This window comes from Pelophylax lessonae (genome assembly GCF_965119305.1).
Source record: "Pelophylax lessonae genome assembly, chromosome: 3".
Lineage (NCBI taxonomy): Eukaryota > Metazoa > Chordata > Amphibia > Anura > Ranidae > Pelophylax > Pelophylax lessonae.
Genome location: NC_138770.1, coordinates 508,253,954 through 508,271,651, shown reverse-complemented (window position 1 = coordinate 508,271,651; position 17,698 = coordinate 508,253,954). Strand labels below are relative to the sequence as shown.

Below are 17,698 nucleotides of genomic sequence, written 5' to 3'. Positions count from 1 at the left end.
TAAACATACCGCTTATACTTACTAGTTAAGCTTATAACAAAACTTGCCTGTTGGTATAAGGAATATCTCCTAAATGCGCACTGTATAGGCGATATTCAGTAGTTCTCCAGCCGATGACAACACTGACTCATGCGCTCTGAAATGGCGGCATACCCATCCTGTCCCTTCAGGGCTCTTTGCCTTGGCTGTGACTACCATTGTCATTGCGGCTCGGCCATTCAATTGGTTGAAGCCCGCAAACCTTTTTTTTTTTTCCCCTTTTTTTAAGTTTTGATAGTCTCCAAATTGAAGCGCACATAACAGTGGATAGATTAAGGGCAGCTTTGCTTGGAGGGAGCCCATCCCTCTTAATAAAGCACAATGGCAGGTGAAGGCATCCAGTGCTGGTCACCCCGTGCATCCCACTGTGCCTTTTAAGGAAGGATGGGCTGGGATGGGAAATTTATGTTTGTGACAATGGTCTGCCTGTTGCGCTGAAGTGGCATCTCACAGGCACTTCCTTGAACTGTTGTCTGAATCTGTGTAATAAATTCTGCTCCTGAGTAGCCCCGCCCCAGTCCTGCCCACTATTGCCATCATCCCATACAGCCATCGGCTCTATGTGCTGTAGCTCCTTCTTTCGTCCTAGCCTTTGTTTGGCTTGCAGAAGCGATGGAGAGCTGCATTAGTAAATGAGTGTTTTATCAGAGAGTAAGAATACACAGACAGTAACTTACATTTGCATGCTGCTAAGACGCTGCTTTAGTAATTGTGAAGAGAGTACTGGAGTATGCTTGGCATCCAATTACCATAGCAACAGGCAGAGGAGTACATCACTTCAGATATCCCACAATGTTAATGTCCTCTGCCTAGGTATGTCATTTTTGGTAATGATAATCCTAGGGGTCAGTGGGCATGCTCAAAGCTGCACTGTGGAGATAAAGTCTAAGGCTTTGCAGTCATTTGACAGGCAGACTTTTTAGGCCGTGAGGTATAGGAAAGCTTTTCCTTCCACTTTAAATTCTATACTTTAAACCTATGTAGAGATGAGAAAACTGGTACAAGGTATGTAGGAGGAATTTTGTTTTTTTCTGTGCATCACCTGAGGCTATGTAAAGGTTTAATCGTGCAGTACAGGACACAAGAGTAGTGTTCATAGATCCTGGGGTATAGGCTCATACCTTCAAAATATTGGACAGTGGCAAATATTTTGAGGACAAACCCCCTGGGTGCCTCCCCTATACCCTTACCCTGCTCCTTGAGTTCTCTTTTTTTTGCTAGTTTCCGAAGGTGATGGACCATATGGAAAAATTCCTCTCAGCTTAACTGCTTTCAATATTTTCTTTGGATTCTTCAAACAGATCCTTAACTCTTCGTTGTCTTCTATTGCAACAATAGAAGTCGTGTATCTGGATTGGTGCGACCTCGGTAAAACCTTGGCAGCTACCAATTCTGGTCCCAAAATGCCTAGAAGATGTGGACGTAGAAGGGAATGAAGATCAGAGGTGGTGCTAGAATTGGCTGCAGAAGACTTCTCACTACTAGACTTCTATACAGTGGATGTTGTGACTTATCACAATATGCATGCCAATGTGGATATGTGCACTTCTGCTGTGTACAGAAAGCTTAGCATTATTGCACTTGAATCTCTCCCATCGGGTCATGCTCCTTTAGGTACCAACAGACCTGCTGAATCTAAAAACTTTCCCCATGCATGAACAATTGTAATGGGCAATTAATGATGACGATCAAACCAGAAAGGATTTTCACTCCTTTGAAAATCTTGACAAATTATATCCAGTGGAAGGAGTTTACTAAAGTAGTCTTTTCTGGCAGCTGATTTCTGCAGTGTCAGTAATCTATGCAACAATAATGCATGCAGCACTAATAAATGTTTACCCATGATGTAACCATCAACACACACATTGAATTGTGATAATTTAAAACATGTAAATTTCATATACGAAATTGTTAAAAATATTAAAGATCTAGTGTGAACAAAATGAATACCACTGCAGCTATATTAAGAATACTTGTGTAGGCATTAAAACATGAGTGACCTAATTGAAAGTAATATAGTGAACTGTATAGATCACAATATTGGTGACAAAATATTAAAAATATAAAAATATAGTCCATAAAATTAAATCCAAATGAGTGTATGTAAAACAAATCTTCAAAACATGCTCCAAGCCGATACTAGATGAAAACCCACGACCAATAGAATGTAGTTGTGAAGAAATCCGCCACCAATGTGAGGTGGGGCCTACCGGAACAAGTGGACCCAGTTTGGCGTACGCCTATTGGGGTCAGCTCAAGCAATGGTGTATGCACACCTGGTAGGTGAGAATGTAGTTTCTCCCACCACTCTCCTCACGGCTCTCCTTGTACTAGGATATTCCTTATCCACCCTCAATAGAAGGATTCAGTAAGGGGGTTGGTAGCATCACCGTCAAGCACAGATCATTTCTTCTCCAACAATCCCTCACTGGATAGATCATCAGAAAAAGGCAACAAAAAGCCTCCACATAGTGTAAAACCATACAATGAAGGGATTTATTTAAAATTTCAGAACACTTAAAATTCAGTCAATAAAAAGCGCTTTCAAAAGTAATCTGTATACAGCATGGGTACGCAATGGCACAGACGGAACTCGACCCGAAGCGATTCGTATACTGAGACATCATGTGGGGTCATAATGCCTGCATATTTGGCTTTGGTAAGGGAATTAGAATGGTTTAGACAGCGAAACTCCTGGCATCCAGCATCTTTATGGCAATAGCAGCTCTGTATTTCTCTCAGGACCGTTTTTCTTTAGATACTTTATATTCCTATACTAATATATGCAGCCTCTGGACAATAGTCTCTGGTCTATTATAAGATGACCTTTATCCTATTTATTTTAACTTGGAGTTGTATCTACTGTGGTGTAGCTGTCCATTTTCCTAAGTTTTTTTTTTTTTTTTTTTCTCCTTCATTACAGGTCAGAGCATGAGAGGCATTCTCCAAATTGTCCGTTTGTGAAGGGTGAACACACACAGAATGTACCCCTATCCGTCACCCTTGCCACATGTCCTGCCCAGTTCCCTTGCACAGATGGCACTGATCGAATAACCTGTTTTGGGGTGGGGAATTGTCCTCACTTTCTAGCTGCAGCAACAAAAAGAGGAAAAATATGTGTCTGGGATGTCTCAAAACTCATGAAGGTATTAGCCTTTTTATAAACTATCTGATCTACAAGTACTGAAGTGCAATTTGTTTGTAATTAATCTTACACATTATTTCTAGGTGCACTTAAAATTTGAGGTAAACCCATATGACCCTGTTATCGTGCAGCTCTTGGTTCTCTCTGGAGATTCCAGTACCACAGTAGAACCTACGAGGCCGACATTGGCATGGTTAGAAGGTTCATCCAGCTGTTCTGATATCCCAAAATTAGAAGGTGACAGGTAAGACTATACCCAATAAATATGATGCTGACCTTCTGCTTCTCCCTTTCGGTTTTGCTTCTGAACTGTAAAAACTAAGGTAGAATCTAGTTGTAGCCTATATGGACTTTTATGTTTTAAAACCTTTTATGCGTTAAGGCCAGTGTGAAACTATAGGCCTTTTTCTTTTTTTCTTTTTAGTAAGACCATGGTTATCCACCCCCTGCAGGACATCACTGAAAATACTGCACACTGTGGCAGAATTGTATGCTTTATTTAGAAAATGTGTGCATTGTGGAGCTTCCATTGTCCTGCAGTTTGTTCTTTGCCAAACGCTACAGATTATGCAGATAGAGTACTGCCACATGTCCCTAAATGACATTACCAAATGCCCTTAAACAAGTCATGTGACAGTTTTTTCTGTCTTGACACATTTCCCCCCCCCCCCCCCCCCCCCAGAAGCAAGTGGAAAGTGTACAATGGAACTTAAGTCAGAAAATTAAAGTGGTACTAAAAGTAGATGGGGTTCTACACTATTGCATTTTCTGCAGTAAGGTACAAAACCTTCTGTGTGCAGCTCCTCCCAGCTCTCACCCCTTATATTTACCTGAGCCCTATCTCAATCCAGCGCTGTCCAGGAGCAGCAGCTCTCAGCCCATGCTCTCCTCACTGGAGATCGAGGCAGCAGCGGGAGCCATTTACTCCTTCTGCTGTCAGTCAGTCAGTCACTGAGGAGAGAGCTGGGGTGGCCAAGCCATGTGTGTTGTCAGTAGATGCACAGCTCTATGTCCTAAAGGATCACTTCAGGCTGCTGGTATATCTATGTAAAACATTAAAAATAAGTGCTTATACTGTTTTAAATACAGTAAGGCTCTGTATTCCCTGCTCTGCATTTACTAAGTTCTCTTTTTTTTGACACTGTGCCTAAAATCAGTCACTAGAGGTCAATCAGTTAACAGCTTTAATATTTACTGTGTCTGAAATGGAAAAAAATTGTATAATAGACTGTGCTGAGGGAACACTGATTTCGGGGGAGAGAAAAGAGGAGAGGAGTCGAGACAAACTCTGCTGCCAGGGAAGGCAGACACAAAAGAGTTAGGTTCTGTTAACATTTCTGTGAATTGGATGCATTTTGATCCGCATCAGATTCTTATGACAGCATCAGATTCTCATGACGTGTGAACCAAACCGGCTTTCTATGGAGCCAGGTAACATATCTGTGGTGCAGCACCAGTGCGATTTTAGGGCCTTCTGTTGGAATGCATTTGAACCGCACAGGTTATCAGTTTTGAACACAAATTGAGAAAAAACAGTGTGGCGTCTTGTGTGGATTTTGAGGGAAACCCTAAAGAAAAATAAAGTACCTTCCTTCCATCTGTGTTTTCCAGTTCACATAGGCGACACCCTGTAAAAGTGATCGGTGAGCTGTAGAGCCGCTAGGATCACTTCTATATTAAAGTCCATGGAACCGGAATCATAGCTGCAGCAATAATCCAGATAGAGCCACTTGAACCTGAGGATGTATAGGTACGTCCTAAGGGGTTGAAGTTAAGGAGCCTGCTCAGTTAACATGAACTAAAGCAGTTGTTCCCAAATTTTTCTATGCCCCACACTCTTAGGAAATGTTTAAATGTTTGGACCTCCTACAAAATGATCACATCTGAGGATGAAGTCTAATTTTTGAACCACACAATAATGCGGTTGAACAAATCAAAGTAAAAAAACTCCAAATTGAAGGAATATGGATTCATGAACCATTATTCTGAAATCTGTGATTCTCTAGCAGCAAGATATTCTTCAAATGTTAATGAAACTTTTATAAAATTTGAGTGAAAACCTATACAGTGATGTACAGTAATGTTGCATTATAATGATTTTAAATGGCTACCTAGCTCCTGGAATTTGTCTAGCCCTTATTGAGTAATAAGTTAAATGGGAAAAAGTCTTACCACAGGCTGACTTAAGGGAAGGAGATGGAGGTGACAAACTAGGCATCTGATAAGGATTTCATTTATTAATGGAAACCTTTCCTGTGATAATAAAGGTTGCCATTACTGACATTTTCTGCTAATGCTAGTTAGCTGGTCGTCAAGCTTAAAGAGTAACTCCACTTTTGTTGAGAAAAAACACTCCCCTCGTGGAGATCAGTGTACATTGCAAGGATTTTAACAGACTTTGTTCCTGAGAAATAACTGTTTCTGTCCCTGTGCAGAGTGAATCTGTATGGGAGTGGTTTTGCAGTTAGGAATCAGCTGCCACAAGACTCTGAGGAAAATTGCAGGGCCTGCATCCCTTTTTGATGTTGTTTCCCTTTGGGAGTATCTCACCAAAAAGGCCATTTTTGTTGCAGGAGATGCTCAAAATAGAATTTGTATCTTAGTGCAGACAAATGGGAAAATCCCTAAGCAAATCACACAAGCGGCAAATTATATTATATTTTTCGGAGGTGTTCTGTACACCATCTCTGTACAGAATGCCTCCAGGAAGCCATATTGCATTGCGTTTTACAGATAATTAGTGCTGCAGGTTGGAAACTAGGCAAGGTGTGGTCATCCTTTTTTTATATCTGCAATCTATTCATTACTAGTTGCGTTGGAGCCAATCTGGTGAGTCCAGCCATCCTTGCCAGATCAGGTGAAACTTGCGCTTGGCATTTCGGCATTGTATGCTTGTTGCTCTCAGTAATATAGAATTAACATGGTCAATCCATTGTGTAACCATAGGAGTGGAGGGACTGGCTATCCTCTTTCTAGTCAAATACAGGAGGCGCTGAATCATTAAATATGTCCCTGTTTGACACCGTTTGCACCACTTGCATTTTGTACCACTTGCGTCCAGTATCTTTAAGTTTTAGGCACCTCCACAGCATATGGATAAAGTCGCCCCCGTGAGAGTTGCATTTCAGGCACAGAGGCAAATCCCTTCTACCCCAGTGAAATAGTTGGGTTAGAGTTCTATATGTTTGATGCAATATAAAAGTGGGGAAAGCCTGTGCGTAGAAGACAGAGATATAGAGGGCACCGATTCCAATGCCATGTCCCATTGTTCGTTATCGATCTCACCTATGTCCTCAACCCACACCTCCCTTCTAAATGATGTAGGTATCTGTGTGCTGGTAAGCAGCCATTGATATGTGCAAGAGATTAACCCTTTCCGCCCCAGAGCCATTACCACTTTGGTTATCATCGAGGATTTATGGAGTGCAATGTTGTGCTGTTGGGCTTGGATTGCATGCCTTAGCTGTAGGTTTTGGTAGAAGTGTTTATGAGAACTGAAAATCAGAGCATATCTGATTATAAGTTTTAAATACACTACCGGAGAAAATGTTAGCAATGTATTGCAAGCACTAATGTTTCCATACATGGAAATCCTCTAATTTAGCCAATTCTGGGTAAGTTGGGTTGTTCCATAAAGTGGGTAAATTTAAAGAATTCTTTTAGTTTCATTCGATTTTTTTAGGGACCCTAAACTTTGCGCAGAAGAACTGCTGTGGGTGCTGATGGTGGCAGAGCAGGTAATGCTAATTCTAAGTGGGAGATTGCGGGTAGGTCAGGGTTAGAGACAGACAATTTAGCCAATGGATCCCCATTTTCTATCTGACCCCAGCCAGCCAATTGTTGGGTCTGGGCAGCTAAGTAGTACATATTTTTGGATGTGGTACCGCTAGGGCTCCTTTGGCATATTGGAGAGTAATAAGTTAAATTCTAGGGTGCTGTTTCTTCCAAATAAGGTCCCTGAATTGAGAATCTATTCTCTTAAACCAGCTCTGTAGAATCCACATGGGGGAGTTGTGGAAAAAAATAGAGCAACTGAGGTGCCCAATTTTTTTTTTTTTTTAAGTTAACCCTGCCAACTACAGATAGAAGGGGGGCTTACACCAACTACGGCACTTTACACGCTGACAGTGCTGAAGCTTGAAAAGGAAACATAATTTTTAATAACATTCAATTACAATGACGTGTCCGATGTATGTATATACTAGATCGTTTTTTCCCTAATTTTTTCTTCCACGAATGTGGCGTTACCCTTTAACTTCTGTTTTCAAAATTTTGTATACACCTAGAACATCAGTGAAGAAAAGAGATTCTGGAAATATTGGCTGCTTATTTGTTACTATGCAACTACTATAATAGAAGAGCTTAATGGCTGCTTTTGTATTTTCTCTTTCGTTCGACAGACACAGCGCTCCATAAATCATAACTAGTGGGTTATATTGCCTCCTCTAGGAGTAGGACTAAGCAGAACAAAAAAAAAATACCTGGCTACGCCCATGGGCAGTCTTTAGCTTGTATATAACACCCCTCTCTGCTCTAGGTAATCCGTTTTAATCTGTCTAGTCAGGAGTAAGGACCTAGGCTCCTGGCTGGGAACTCTGGTCCTAGCAATTTTCTACTTCCTTACATCTTTTTTTTTTTTTCCTCTGGAAAGATCTACAATCAGCTGCCCAGCCCAGCCAGGGAGTGTGTGCAGACCACAGCTACGCGCTAGGTTGGCTGCGACTTAGCCTCATGGACAGAGGCTGGCCAGCGAGTTAGTCTCGCAGGGTCGCATATGACCGGGCTTGGGGTCTGAGTCGCAGCAGTCCCTTGACCAACAGGAGCGTTACCCGCACCATGGAAGGGTAAGTACAGTCCCCCCCTCTCCCCTTTTTGGTGGTTTTCTTTGGGGTGGTTTGCGGATAACCTCCAGGGACGGTCGGCCCGGCCTGCAGGTTCCCTCCTCCCATCCTGCTATCCCACTCTATAAGGGTCCTAGGATAGTGTGTGTCCCTCCCTGGTAGTCTGGAGGGGTCATAGTGTAGGAGGCCCCTAGGTGCATGCCTTGCTGTTTGCAGTGTGAGTATAGTGGAGGGGGATCCCAGTGCAGAGACTGGTGCAGAATCTCCCCTAAACGTGTGTCCTACCGTTAGGGGAGCCCCCTCGCAGAGGGTTCAGCGTTGCAGAGGTCTGTTTGGCGGCCATGTTTGTGTAGGCCGATGTCACAGGAGCCATTTTCCCTTAGTCTGGGAGATGCTGGAGACAACTGAAGCCTCGTTAGGATGCCGAAGCTCCTCCTCTTCCTCCTTGGCTTCCTCTTTCTGTGCCCGGGACATATGAACAGGGATAGCGTCCATGATGGTGCTGGGTTTGAATTCTCGGTTCTCCTCAGGTCGGTAGGGTCAGTCTTTGGGGGTCCCTGTTATCTCTCTCTCTGTTGATAGGTACCCTGAGCCTTGAGGAGATCCTTTAGTGTTGCCAAAAGATCATTTTTGTACTGCAAGGTCTTCCTTTCCTGCTGGAGCCTAAGGGTCACATCTCCTTCACTGACCCCCTCTATGGAGGTGGCAGGTCCCTCGGAACCCCAGCTTCCCATGTTTGCACTGACTGCGGTCCTGCAGTCCTTGGTGTCCTGGGTGGAAGTGGCGTCCCCCGCCTTCCCCTGCTCAGGCTGTCTCATCTGATTCTGAGCCTGATGTCGACATGGACGGGGCCTGTCCAGGGAGATTTAATATCACAGCCCCTGATCCATCCGATAGTGAGGATGATTCCACCATGGTCGCAGCAGCGAATGAAAAAGGTGGTGGACGCACTTATTGCTGCAGTGCGTGAACTTTAAATATTGAGGATGCAGCTAATGTAGCCATATATAAAAGTTTGGTGCAAAGCACCAGTTCCCTGCGCTCAGAGGGGGTGTAGTCTCTTGTCCACCCCTTAACGGGATCTTGCAGCTGTTTCTGGAGCTATGGACACGACAACCCAGGAAAAATACTACGGCCTTGCTGTCCCTTAAACCAGTGGTCCTCAACCCTGGCCTACAGGGCCCACTAACAGGCCAGATTTGCAAAATAACTGAAATGCATCCCAGGTGATATCATTTTCTGCTCAGTGATTGCAGTACTCTAGTCTGCATCTCCCCAAGGTAATACTTAAAATCTGGCCTGTTAGTGGGCCCTGAGGACCGGATTTAAGGACCACTGCCTTAAACGACCAGGGAAGTCTGGGAACACTGTAAAGGACAAGCAAACACAGGGGCGCACCAGCCTAGTGCATTATCCTTTGGAAGGTTTATTTAAAAGAAAAGATTAAAAATACTCACAAACGAGTTCTTGATAAAAGCATATCACATAAGGAACTCAGTCCTCAACATAGGGATCTGAGGGTGAGTCGTCCCCTGAATTCGTAAAGGCTAATGCGTTTTGAGGCTTAGCCTCTTCCTCAGAGCCTCTGAGGACTGCGTTCCTTATGTGATATGCTTTTATCAAGAACTAGTTTGTGAGTATTTTTAATCTTTTCTTTTAAATAAACCTTCCAAAGGATAATGCACTAGGCCGGTGCCCCCCATGTTTGCTTGTCGTTTACAGCTAATGTAGCCATGCATGTGGCTGTGTTTGGTATGCACAAGTTGCATCGTACTCCAAAGGTGTTTCCGTATGTGCCTTAATTTGAAAGGTTTTCCTGTAAGGAATGGGAACAACCAAAATTACCCTTTTGTGGTCCCCAAACGTTTTGCTGTGTGTTACCCTTTTGAGGAGTCACTTTTAAAGAAAGTGGACTAGCCCACCAATGGTAGACCCTCCTGTTTCCAGGTTGAATAAAGCAACCATGATCCCAGTAGAGTAATCCTCGTCCTTTAAGGACCCGGTTGACATGATAGCAGGGGCTGTGGCATGCAGCATGTTTATGAAGGCTGATTTGGCATTTCGGCCGGTCTTTGCCTCAGCCCTGGTGTCTCAGACCCTAACTGAATGGGCCAATCTTTTGCGCCAGGGCCTGGGGGGTGAGCAGGTCCCCGCTGCTTATGTTGATTTAGCGGACCAGTTGGTCCATGGGCTGCAGTTTGGGATGCAGCTTTGGAGTCGGCTCCTGTGCTGTCCAAACTTTCTGTTTCAGTGGTGGTGATTAGGTGCTTGCTGTGGCTTAGGAATTGGTTCGCAGACCAAGCCTCTAAGAAAGTTCTTGTGGATCTGCCCTTTCAAGGAAATCACTTGTTTGGGGCTACCATGGATGACATAAATAAGGGTATCATGGGAGGGAATACTATCTTCCAGCCACTTTAAAGGAAAGGGAAATAACCTCGCTGCAGATGGGGGCCCCCCTCCTCAGCCCATAGAAAACAATTTTGTGCTGCTGGGATGGAGAATAAGGGAAAGGGATCTTTCAAATCTTCCCCGGGAGGTTCCAAGCATCCTTGGTCTGGTAAGCCTAGCACTAGCTTCTCTGGACCCGCAAATAAGACCCACCCCTTCAGCGTGAAGGTCTGCCCTCCCCATTATTGGGGTAAGGGGACATCTTCGCTGGTTTCCGGCCTTGTGGACTTCTTTGGTGGGTTGGGTGTCAAGGAGATCCCTGAAATGTTTCTTTTGGGGGTACCCAGAAAAGAAGGAGAAAGCTTGTCCTTTTCAGGTTTTTTTAGATCCTGAGTCGTCTTGTGCGGATTTAATTCCTACAAAGGTTCAAGTGATGTCTGAACTATCGAAGGTCCCCCCTATCCCTGTCTAGGAAAAGATTTACCTAGGTCTGATTCTTTCTGACCAGTGGTCCTTCCTCTGCACAAACTTCAGGGACCACAGGCTGTGATTCACTGGCTACGGTCACACAGATTTCTCTCCCATTTTGCATACAGGTTCTGTGTCTGGTGGTATCTACCTTCAAGACAGTTCTGTTTGCACAGTCTTCGGCTTCAGGTTTGGCTCCACAGGAGGATATTGAAGTCCTCTGACAGACTCCGCAGGTGTCCAAGAGCCACGGTAAGGACAGTATCATCTCAGCAAAGGATTCTGCCGTTCCTGATAGGAATCAAGAGCAAGGATCTTCCAATCATCCTTGTGACTGTACACGTCCCTTGGGGGCTTCCTCTTAGAGAAGACCAGTTGTTCCAAGGGCTGATCTACCATACTGCTTTAGGTTTTAATGGCTTAGCTATTGAAAGACAGATACTGAGGGATAGAGGTCTGTCTGTGATCCCTACTATGGTGAAGGCAAGGAAGTCTTCTTCCAGCAAGATATACCATTGTATGTGGAAAGTGTACGTTTCTTGCTGTAAGTCGATTGGCGCTCATCCTCGCTCCTTTTCTGTGGCTCGGATCTTGACCTTTTTTCAACAGGGCGTTGAGCCAAAGTTGGCCTTTAGTAACATCAAAGGCCAGGTGTCTGACTTGGCAATCTTCTTTCAGCGACCCCTAGCTATGCACTCTTTAGTTTGTACCTTCATTCAGGGGGTTCGACATGTCGCCTCACCTGTATGGTCTCTTTTGCCACCGTGGGATTTAAATTTAGTGCTTTTCGGTTCTCCAGAAATCTCCATTTGAGAATATTTGGGAGATTCCCTTGCCTACGTTATCCTAGAAGGTGACATTCTTGGTGGCTATTGCCTTGGCCCGCAGGGTATTGGAATTGGTGGCATTATCCTGTTGCAGTCCCTATTTAGTGTTCCATTGGGATAAAGAGGTTCTTCGTCCCTGTCCATCCTTCCTGCCCAAAGTTTGTTTCCGACTTCCATTTGAATGAGGACATTGTGTTGCCTTCCTTGTGTCCCAAGCCGGCTCATCCCAAAGAATTAGCTTTGCATACCTTGAATGTGGTTTGTGCGATTCGGGTGTAACTGGCAGCTACTGAGTCTTTTCGGAGGTCAGACTCGCTTTTTGTGGTTAGACGGACCAAGAAATGGGCTGGCCGCTTCAACTACCATCTCCAGATGGATCAGACAGACGGTGACTGAGGCCTATTCAATTAAAGGTCGGGTTCCACCTTTCCCTGTCACGGTGCAGTCTACTCGGGCGCTGAGTGCTTCGTGGGCCTTCCGCCATCGGGCATCAATACCGCAAGTTTGCAAGGCGGCCACTTGGTCATCCATGCATACCTTAATGAATATCTATAATGTAGATAAATTGGCATCTGCGGATGCTGCTTTTGGCCACAAAGTTTTGCAGGCTGCTGTTTAAGAGGGGCTGTTCCCTCTTGGGGTTTTTGTTTTTCTTTAAACCTTTATTTTTAAGACCGGGCTCCTGTGACCCAGATAAGGCTCCTATGTCCTGGTTAAGGGCTCTTATGTTTAGCTTTGGGTTATTTTCCCCACCCCTCTTTTTCCTTTTGGCACTGCTCTTTCACGTCCCACTAGTTATGATTTATGGAGCGCTGTGTTAGTCGATGAATGAAAAAGAAAATGGGAATTTTGAACTTGCCGTAAAATCCATTTCTCTGAGTCGTTGGACACAGCACTTGCCCCTCTGTGGGGTTCTGATGCTTCTAATGATGCTTGCTACTAAACTAATTACCTAAAGCAGAGTGGGGGTTTATATACCAGATAAGGACGGCCCATGAGCGTGTTTTTATTTCTGTTTAGTCCTACTCCTGGAGGAGGCAATATAACCCACTAGCTATGATTGATGGAGCGCGCTGTGTCTGTTGATGAACTCAGAGAAATGGATTTTACAGTAAGTATAAAAATCCCATTTTTCTCAGTACTGGATTGCTTTAAGGCAATTTCTCTTTGCTTATACAAGAGGAAGAGCACAGCAGTTCAATACCCCTTATACCTAGGAAGTTGGGCACTAACCTAGTTTTCCTTTCCTGTGGTCTTCATGTGTTACATTTTGGCTTATCGATTTACAGTAGTTTTAGCTCTCTAATGGTAGACTCCATAGACCACCTCAGAGCTGTACTAATTATATGTACATTATCTATTGGATAGTACTATTCATGGCAGGTATGCATAAAAGTATTTTTACATGATGCTGGTGGGTTCTATCCCATGTTCTAAATCATCTGTGCTACATATACTTGATCCATGTGAACTTAAAGGTAGGTGGAATGCTGCATTTGTGTATTCTAATTTCTTTTTTCCACATTTCTGAATTTAATTTTGAATTTTAATATTTGCTAATGCTACATTGTTTTTGCTATTGTTGTCCATTTCAGTGATGATCTGCTGGATGATTCAGATAGTGAAGAGCGTTCAAGGTCTGATTCCGTAACGGGTATGTTGTACTGTATTCTTTTCTGGTAATAGCTTGGGTTTTATTTAGTCCTCTTACAAGAAAGATAGACTCCTCACTGTCTGGACAACCCTGTTTAAAACATTTGGAACACAAATTAACTGTGTTGATTTTCAGTGTAATTTAACATAAATATACCTAATGGATTGTGCTTATAGAGATGACAAATCACTCCTACACATTCAGGGGTTCGTTTTTGGAACTTCATGACTACATGTTGTTCTGTTTCCTTTAAAAATGGTCACTGCACAATCACTTTTTGCGTGATGTGTATTGAGCACACTGGTGAGTAGATGGTTTTTAGCTGCAGTTTTTTTTTTTTTTTAAATACTGTACACTGTTTAATATTTTTTTCTTTCTTGCACAGGGCACACATCTCAAAAGGAAGCCCTGGAGATGAGTCTGGACATAACGGCTCTTAGTATACTTCAACAGCCAGAGAAGCTACAGTGGGAGATTGTTGCTAATGTTCTTGAAGATACTGTAAAGGATTTAGAAGAACTTGGGGCAAATCCTTCCTTAGTGAGTTGTAAAAGTGAAAAGACCAAGGAGAAGCACTTGGAGCAGCACAACATTCCTTTTCCTTGCTTACTGACTGGTGGTTTATTAACATACAAGTCCCCAGCTACCTCCCCCACTAGTAGCAATTCTCGTAGGTCACTTGATGCTTTAAACAGGACTCCAGGTGAGAGCTCCTCAGAGCAGGGTTCCACCGACAATGAATCTGGCACGAACTCTGATCTTAATTCTCCTATGGTGAAAAGGACTCTACCTGTGGTGTTGCTGTACAGCATTAAAGAGGCTGATGAAAAAGCAGGGAAACTATTTTCTCAGATGAACAATATTATGAGCAAAAGTTTACATGATGATGGATTTACTGTTCCACAGATCATTGAGATGGAGCTGGATAACCAGGAGCAGTTGCTTCTTCAGGACCCACCTGTCACCTATATACAGCAATTTGCTGAGGCCACTGCCAATTTGACATCCCCTGACACAGATAAATGGACTTCTATGGTTCCCAAGCCTGGAACACTTGTGCAATGCATGCGGCTGCCCAAATTTGCAGAGGAGGAAAATCTTTGTGTAGATTCCATTATTCCTTGTGCTGATGGCATCCATCTTTTAGTAGGTTTACAGAAATGCCCTGCAGAGTCATTGAGTGCAATAAATCAAGTAGAGGCCTTGAATAATTTAAACAAATTAAATTCTGCTCTTTGTAGTAGGAGAAAAGGAGAAACTGAACATAACCTTGGAGCTGTGAATGGAACAAGTATTAATGTTATCCCCTGTGAGTCCTCAGCAGATGTTCATGATCCTTTAATAATTCAGCCAGACCAGAGAAGTGTTAGTGGTGGATACTTGTTGATTTACAAAATGAATTATACCACCAGGATAGTGACCTTAGAAGAGCAGCCAGTAAAGATCTTGCATATTAAAGACCCTCAGGATGCACTTACCTCACTTATTTTATTACAGCCTGATATTTTAGATAACCGAGAGGATGAGTGTGAGGAGTCCTCTGAAGATGCCCCTCTTACTCCTAAAAATCTCAGCAGTAAAGAGAAGAAATCCGATTTGCTGAGTTTGGGACATTTAGTAGTAACAACTCAAAGTGGATTTGTTAAAATCCTAGATCTTTCTACCTTCGAGGTCATGGCTAGAGTTGATCCACCAAAAAAGGAAAGTACAGATGAAGTGGACCCTTTTGTTTCAGTTGTTTACTGTTCGGGCACTGATAGACTGTGCGCCTGTACTAAAGGTAAGGAACACAGCTTTGTGGTGATGGTGCATAATATGGTGCGATACACAATTGAAATACTTATACATTTATTTTCGGAAACCTATAATACTTAAGTTTGGTACACAGGGCGTTGATTTATTAAAACTAGAGAGTGCAAAATCTGGTGCAGCTGTGCATAGTAGCCAATAAGCTTCTAACTTCAGCTTGTTGGATTTAAGCTTTGACCAAAAAAAAAAAACCTGGAAGCTGATTGGTTTCTGTGCACAGCTGCACCAGATTTTGCATTCTCCAGTATTAGTAAATTAACTCCACGGTCTCTTTCTTGGTCTCTCGATCTTTCCATCTTTGTAGTTTAATGTACAGGCTTCTGATAGGAAATTGGTTGGCAAGAAATGCATTGACCCTTTTAGAACATTATTCATCTGTGGCAATGACTGCCAAAATTAATATGTCTTGTAGTAATGTTTGTAGAAAATTCCTTCTGTTCTATATTTTTTATTTCTTTTGGTTAAGATAAGGAGGTACCAAAAGACACCATTTTTGTGCAAACCTAAAAGCAAAGTTTAATTAAAAAAAAAAAGTCAGGACAAGGTATAGTACTTAGTGTGTGTGTGTAACCCTAAAAAGGAAAAAAAAAAAAAAAAAAATGGATCCTGTTCGTGTGCTGTGTAATTTGGCTCTTTCTATCACCTGAAATACCTGGCTAATCTTGTCTGGTTCTGCCCTCCGCCCTATAATCTGACTATGGTTCATCATGGCTGCTGGGTCCTGACACCGTGGTCCGCTCTGATTGGATCCTCCCCTCCTGCTGCTCTCATAACAGTGTCATGTCCCTACAATCCACTCTATTAGGTAAAAATATGTGCCCCACTGTATGTCCTTTATTTTCAAAAAAGCCAATTTCTACATTATTTCAGAGCGCCTCCCGGCGCTCACGTGACCAGCCACCTCCTCTCCTCACCGGCAGACATCACCGGGAGCTCTCGGCCCCTGTGCTGTAGCTGTCAGACTGGGAGAGGAGAGAGTCCGCTTGTCATGTAGGTGTCAGAAGTTGCTCTGAAATAAGGTAGAAATCTCTTTTGTTCATTGACACACAGCTCTCTATTGTTCAGAACCACAGGGTTATATTGCCTCCTACAGGAGTAGGACACTAGGCAGAAAAAAAGACTTGGCTACGCCTATGGGTAGTACATCCCCCTCTCTGCTATAGGCAGAAAAAAACTGAAGGCCTAGTAAGGACCTAGTTCCTTGCTGGGATATTTTGGTCCATGCAATTTTTTCCTTTTTAAATGTCTTTTTCTCCTGTTGTTTTTTTTTTTTTTTCTGTGAGATCTACAATTAACTGCCAGACTGAGCGACGGACCGAATATCTAGACCCAGTGCTCCCCCAGTCTGGGCAGAAACCATGCGCAGGCCACAGTTCTGAACTAAGTCGGCCGCGAGTTAAACGCCTCACGGGGGTCGCATACAACTGTGTCATTTCGATGGTGAGGAAGTTTTGTTGACTGGTGCCCATTGGTTCCTACTGTGTGGTAGGGTGAGTAGTTGACCAACCCCCCCCCCCCCCCCCCGGGTGAACGCGGGCCCCCTCGCCTGGGATGGTTGGAGCTGCAGGTTCCCCCTCAGACCACCCCGTTGGTTGTTTGATGGTCCCTGTGGGACAGCTTGGTACCCCACCCGGGTAGTGTAGTGGGTGGAAAAAGTGGAAGGGGCTGGTATGCTGCACTGTACCTGGGGGGGGGGGGGGGGGGGGGAGTGAGCGCTTCTTGTGGTTATGTGCCCGGATCCCCCCTCGCTAGGATGGATGGTGTCAGGGCTCCAGGGATCCCTCTTGGGTCCCTGGGAGCCTCGTGGAGCCGTGGGCAGCGGCTATTTTGCTGTTGCTGGCGCCATTTCTTTGGGGGCTATGTGGTGGGTCCCCCTATTTACTATGGAGTCTTAGGAGCATGTTTCCCCACCTGACCCCCTCTCAGAGGCTTCAGGTGCCTCGGGGTCCCAGCCCTCTATTGACACACTGACGGTGGTCCTGGAGTCCTTTGTTTCCCGGTGGAGGTGGCATTTGGGCGACGGGCTAGCTAGAAGCGTACCAGCCTCACCTTCCTCTGCCTCATCTGTCTCATCAGATCCTGAATCTGACTCCGCAGACATGGCCCACACTGCGGGGTTTGCAGCCACGTTCCTTTATCAGATAGTGATTCCTCCACACCTGTAGCTGCTCTGGTTGATGCACTGATCACATCTGTGTGAACTCTAAAAATGGAGCATGCAGCTGAGCCTGCGGTGGAGATGCCAGTCCCCTTTGGCACCCACATGCCATCGCTTACGGTGAAAGTGTTTCCTTATCCTTATTTTGACAAATTTGTCTATAAAGAATGTAAACATCCAAAATGCCCCTTTATGGTTCCTAAATGCTTTGCTGTGAGGTTACCTTTTAAGGAGTCACTCCTCTAGAAGTGGACTGTTCCACCAGTGGTGTACCCCCCTTTCTTCAGGTTGAACAAGGCATCCATGATTCTAGTACAGGAATCTCCTGCTTTTAAAGATCCGACTAACAGAAAGGCGGAGTCTGTGGCC

The 17,698-nt window shown here is 44.1% G+C and overlaps 1 protein-coding gene across 6 annotated transcripts in view; it reads left to right on the top strand.

Moving 5' to 3' along the window:
• BIRC6 (baculoviral IAP repeat containing 6) overlaps positions 1 to 17,698 on the top strand; it is an 807,095-nt gene that overhangs the window by 126,575 nt on the left and 662,822 nt on the right. For all 6 annotated transcript variants that reach the window (XM_082252286.1, XM_082252283.1, XM_082252284.1 and 3 more), the window contains exons 7-10: positions 2,963 to 3,185; positions 3,268 to 3,428; positions 13,304 to 13,362; positions 13,748 to 15,142. In XM_082252286.1, the coding sequence (XP_082108412.1) occupies positions 2,963 to 3,185; positions 3,268 to 3,428; positions 13,304 to 13,362; positions 13,748 to 15,142 (1,838 nt within the window). The remainder of the gene's footprint in view (positions 1 to 2,962; positions 3,186 to 3,267; positions 3,429 to 13,303; positions 13,363 to 13,747; positions 15,143 to 17,698) is intronic.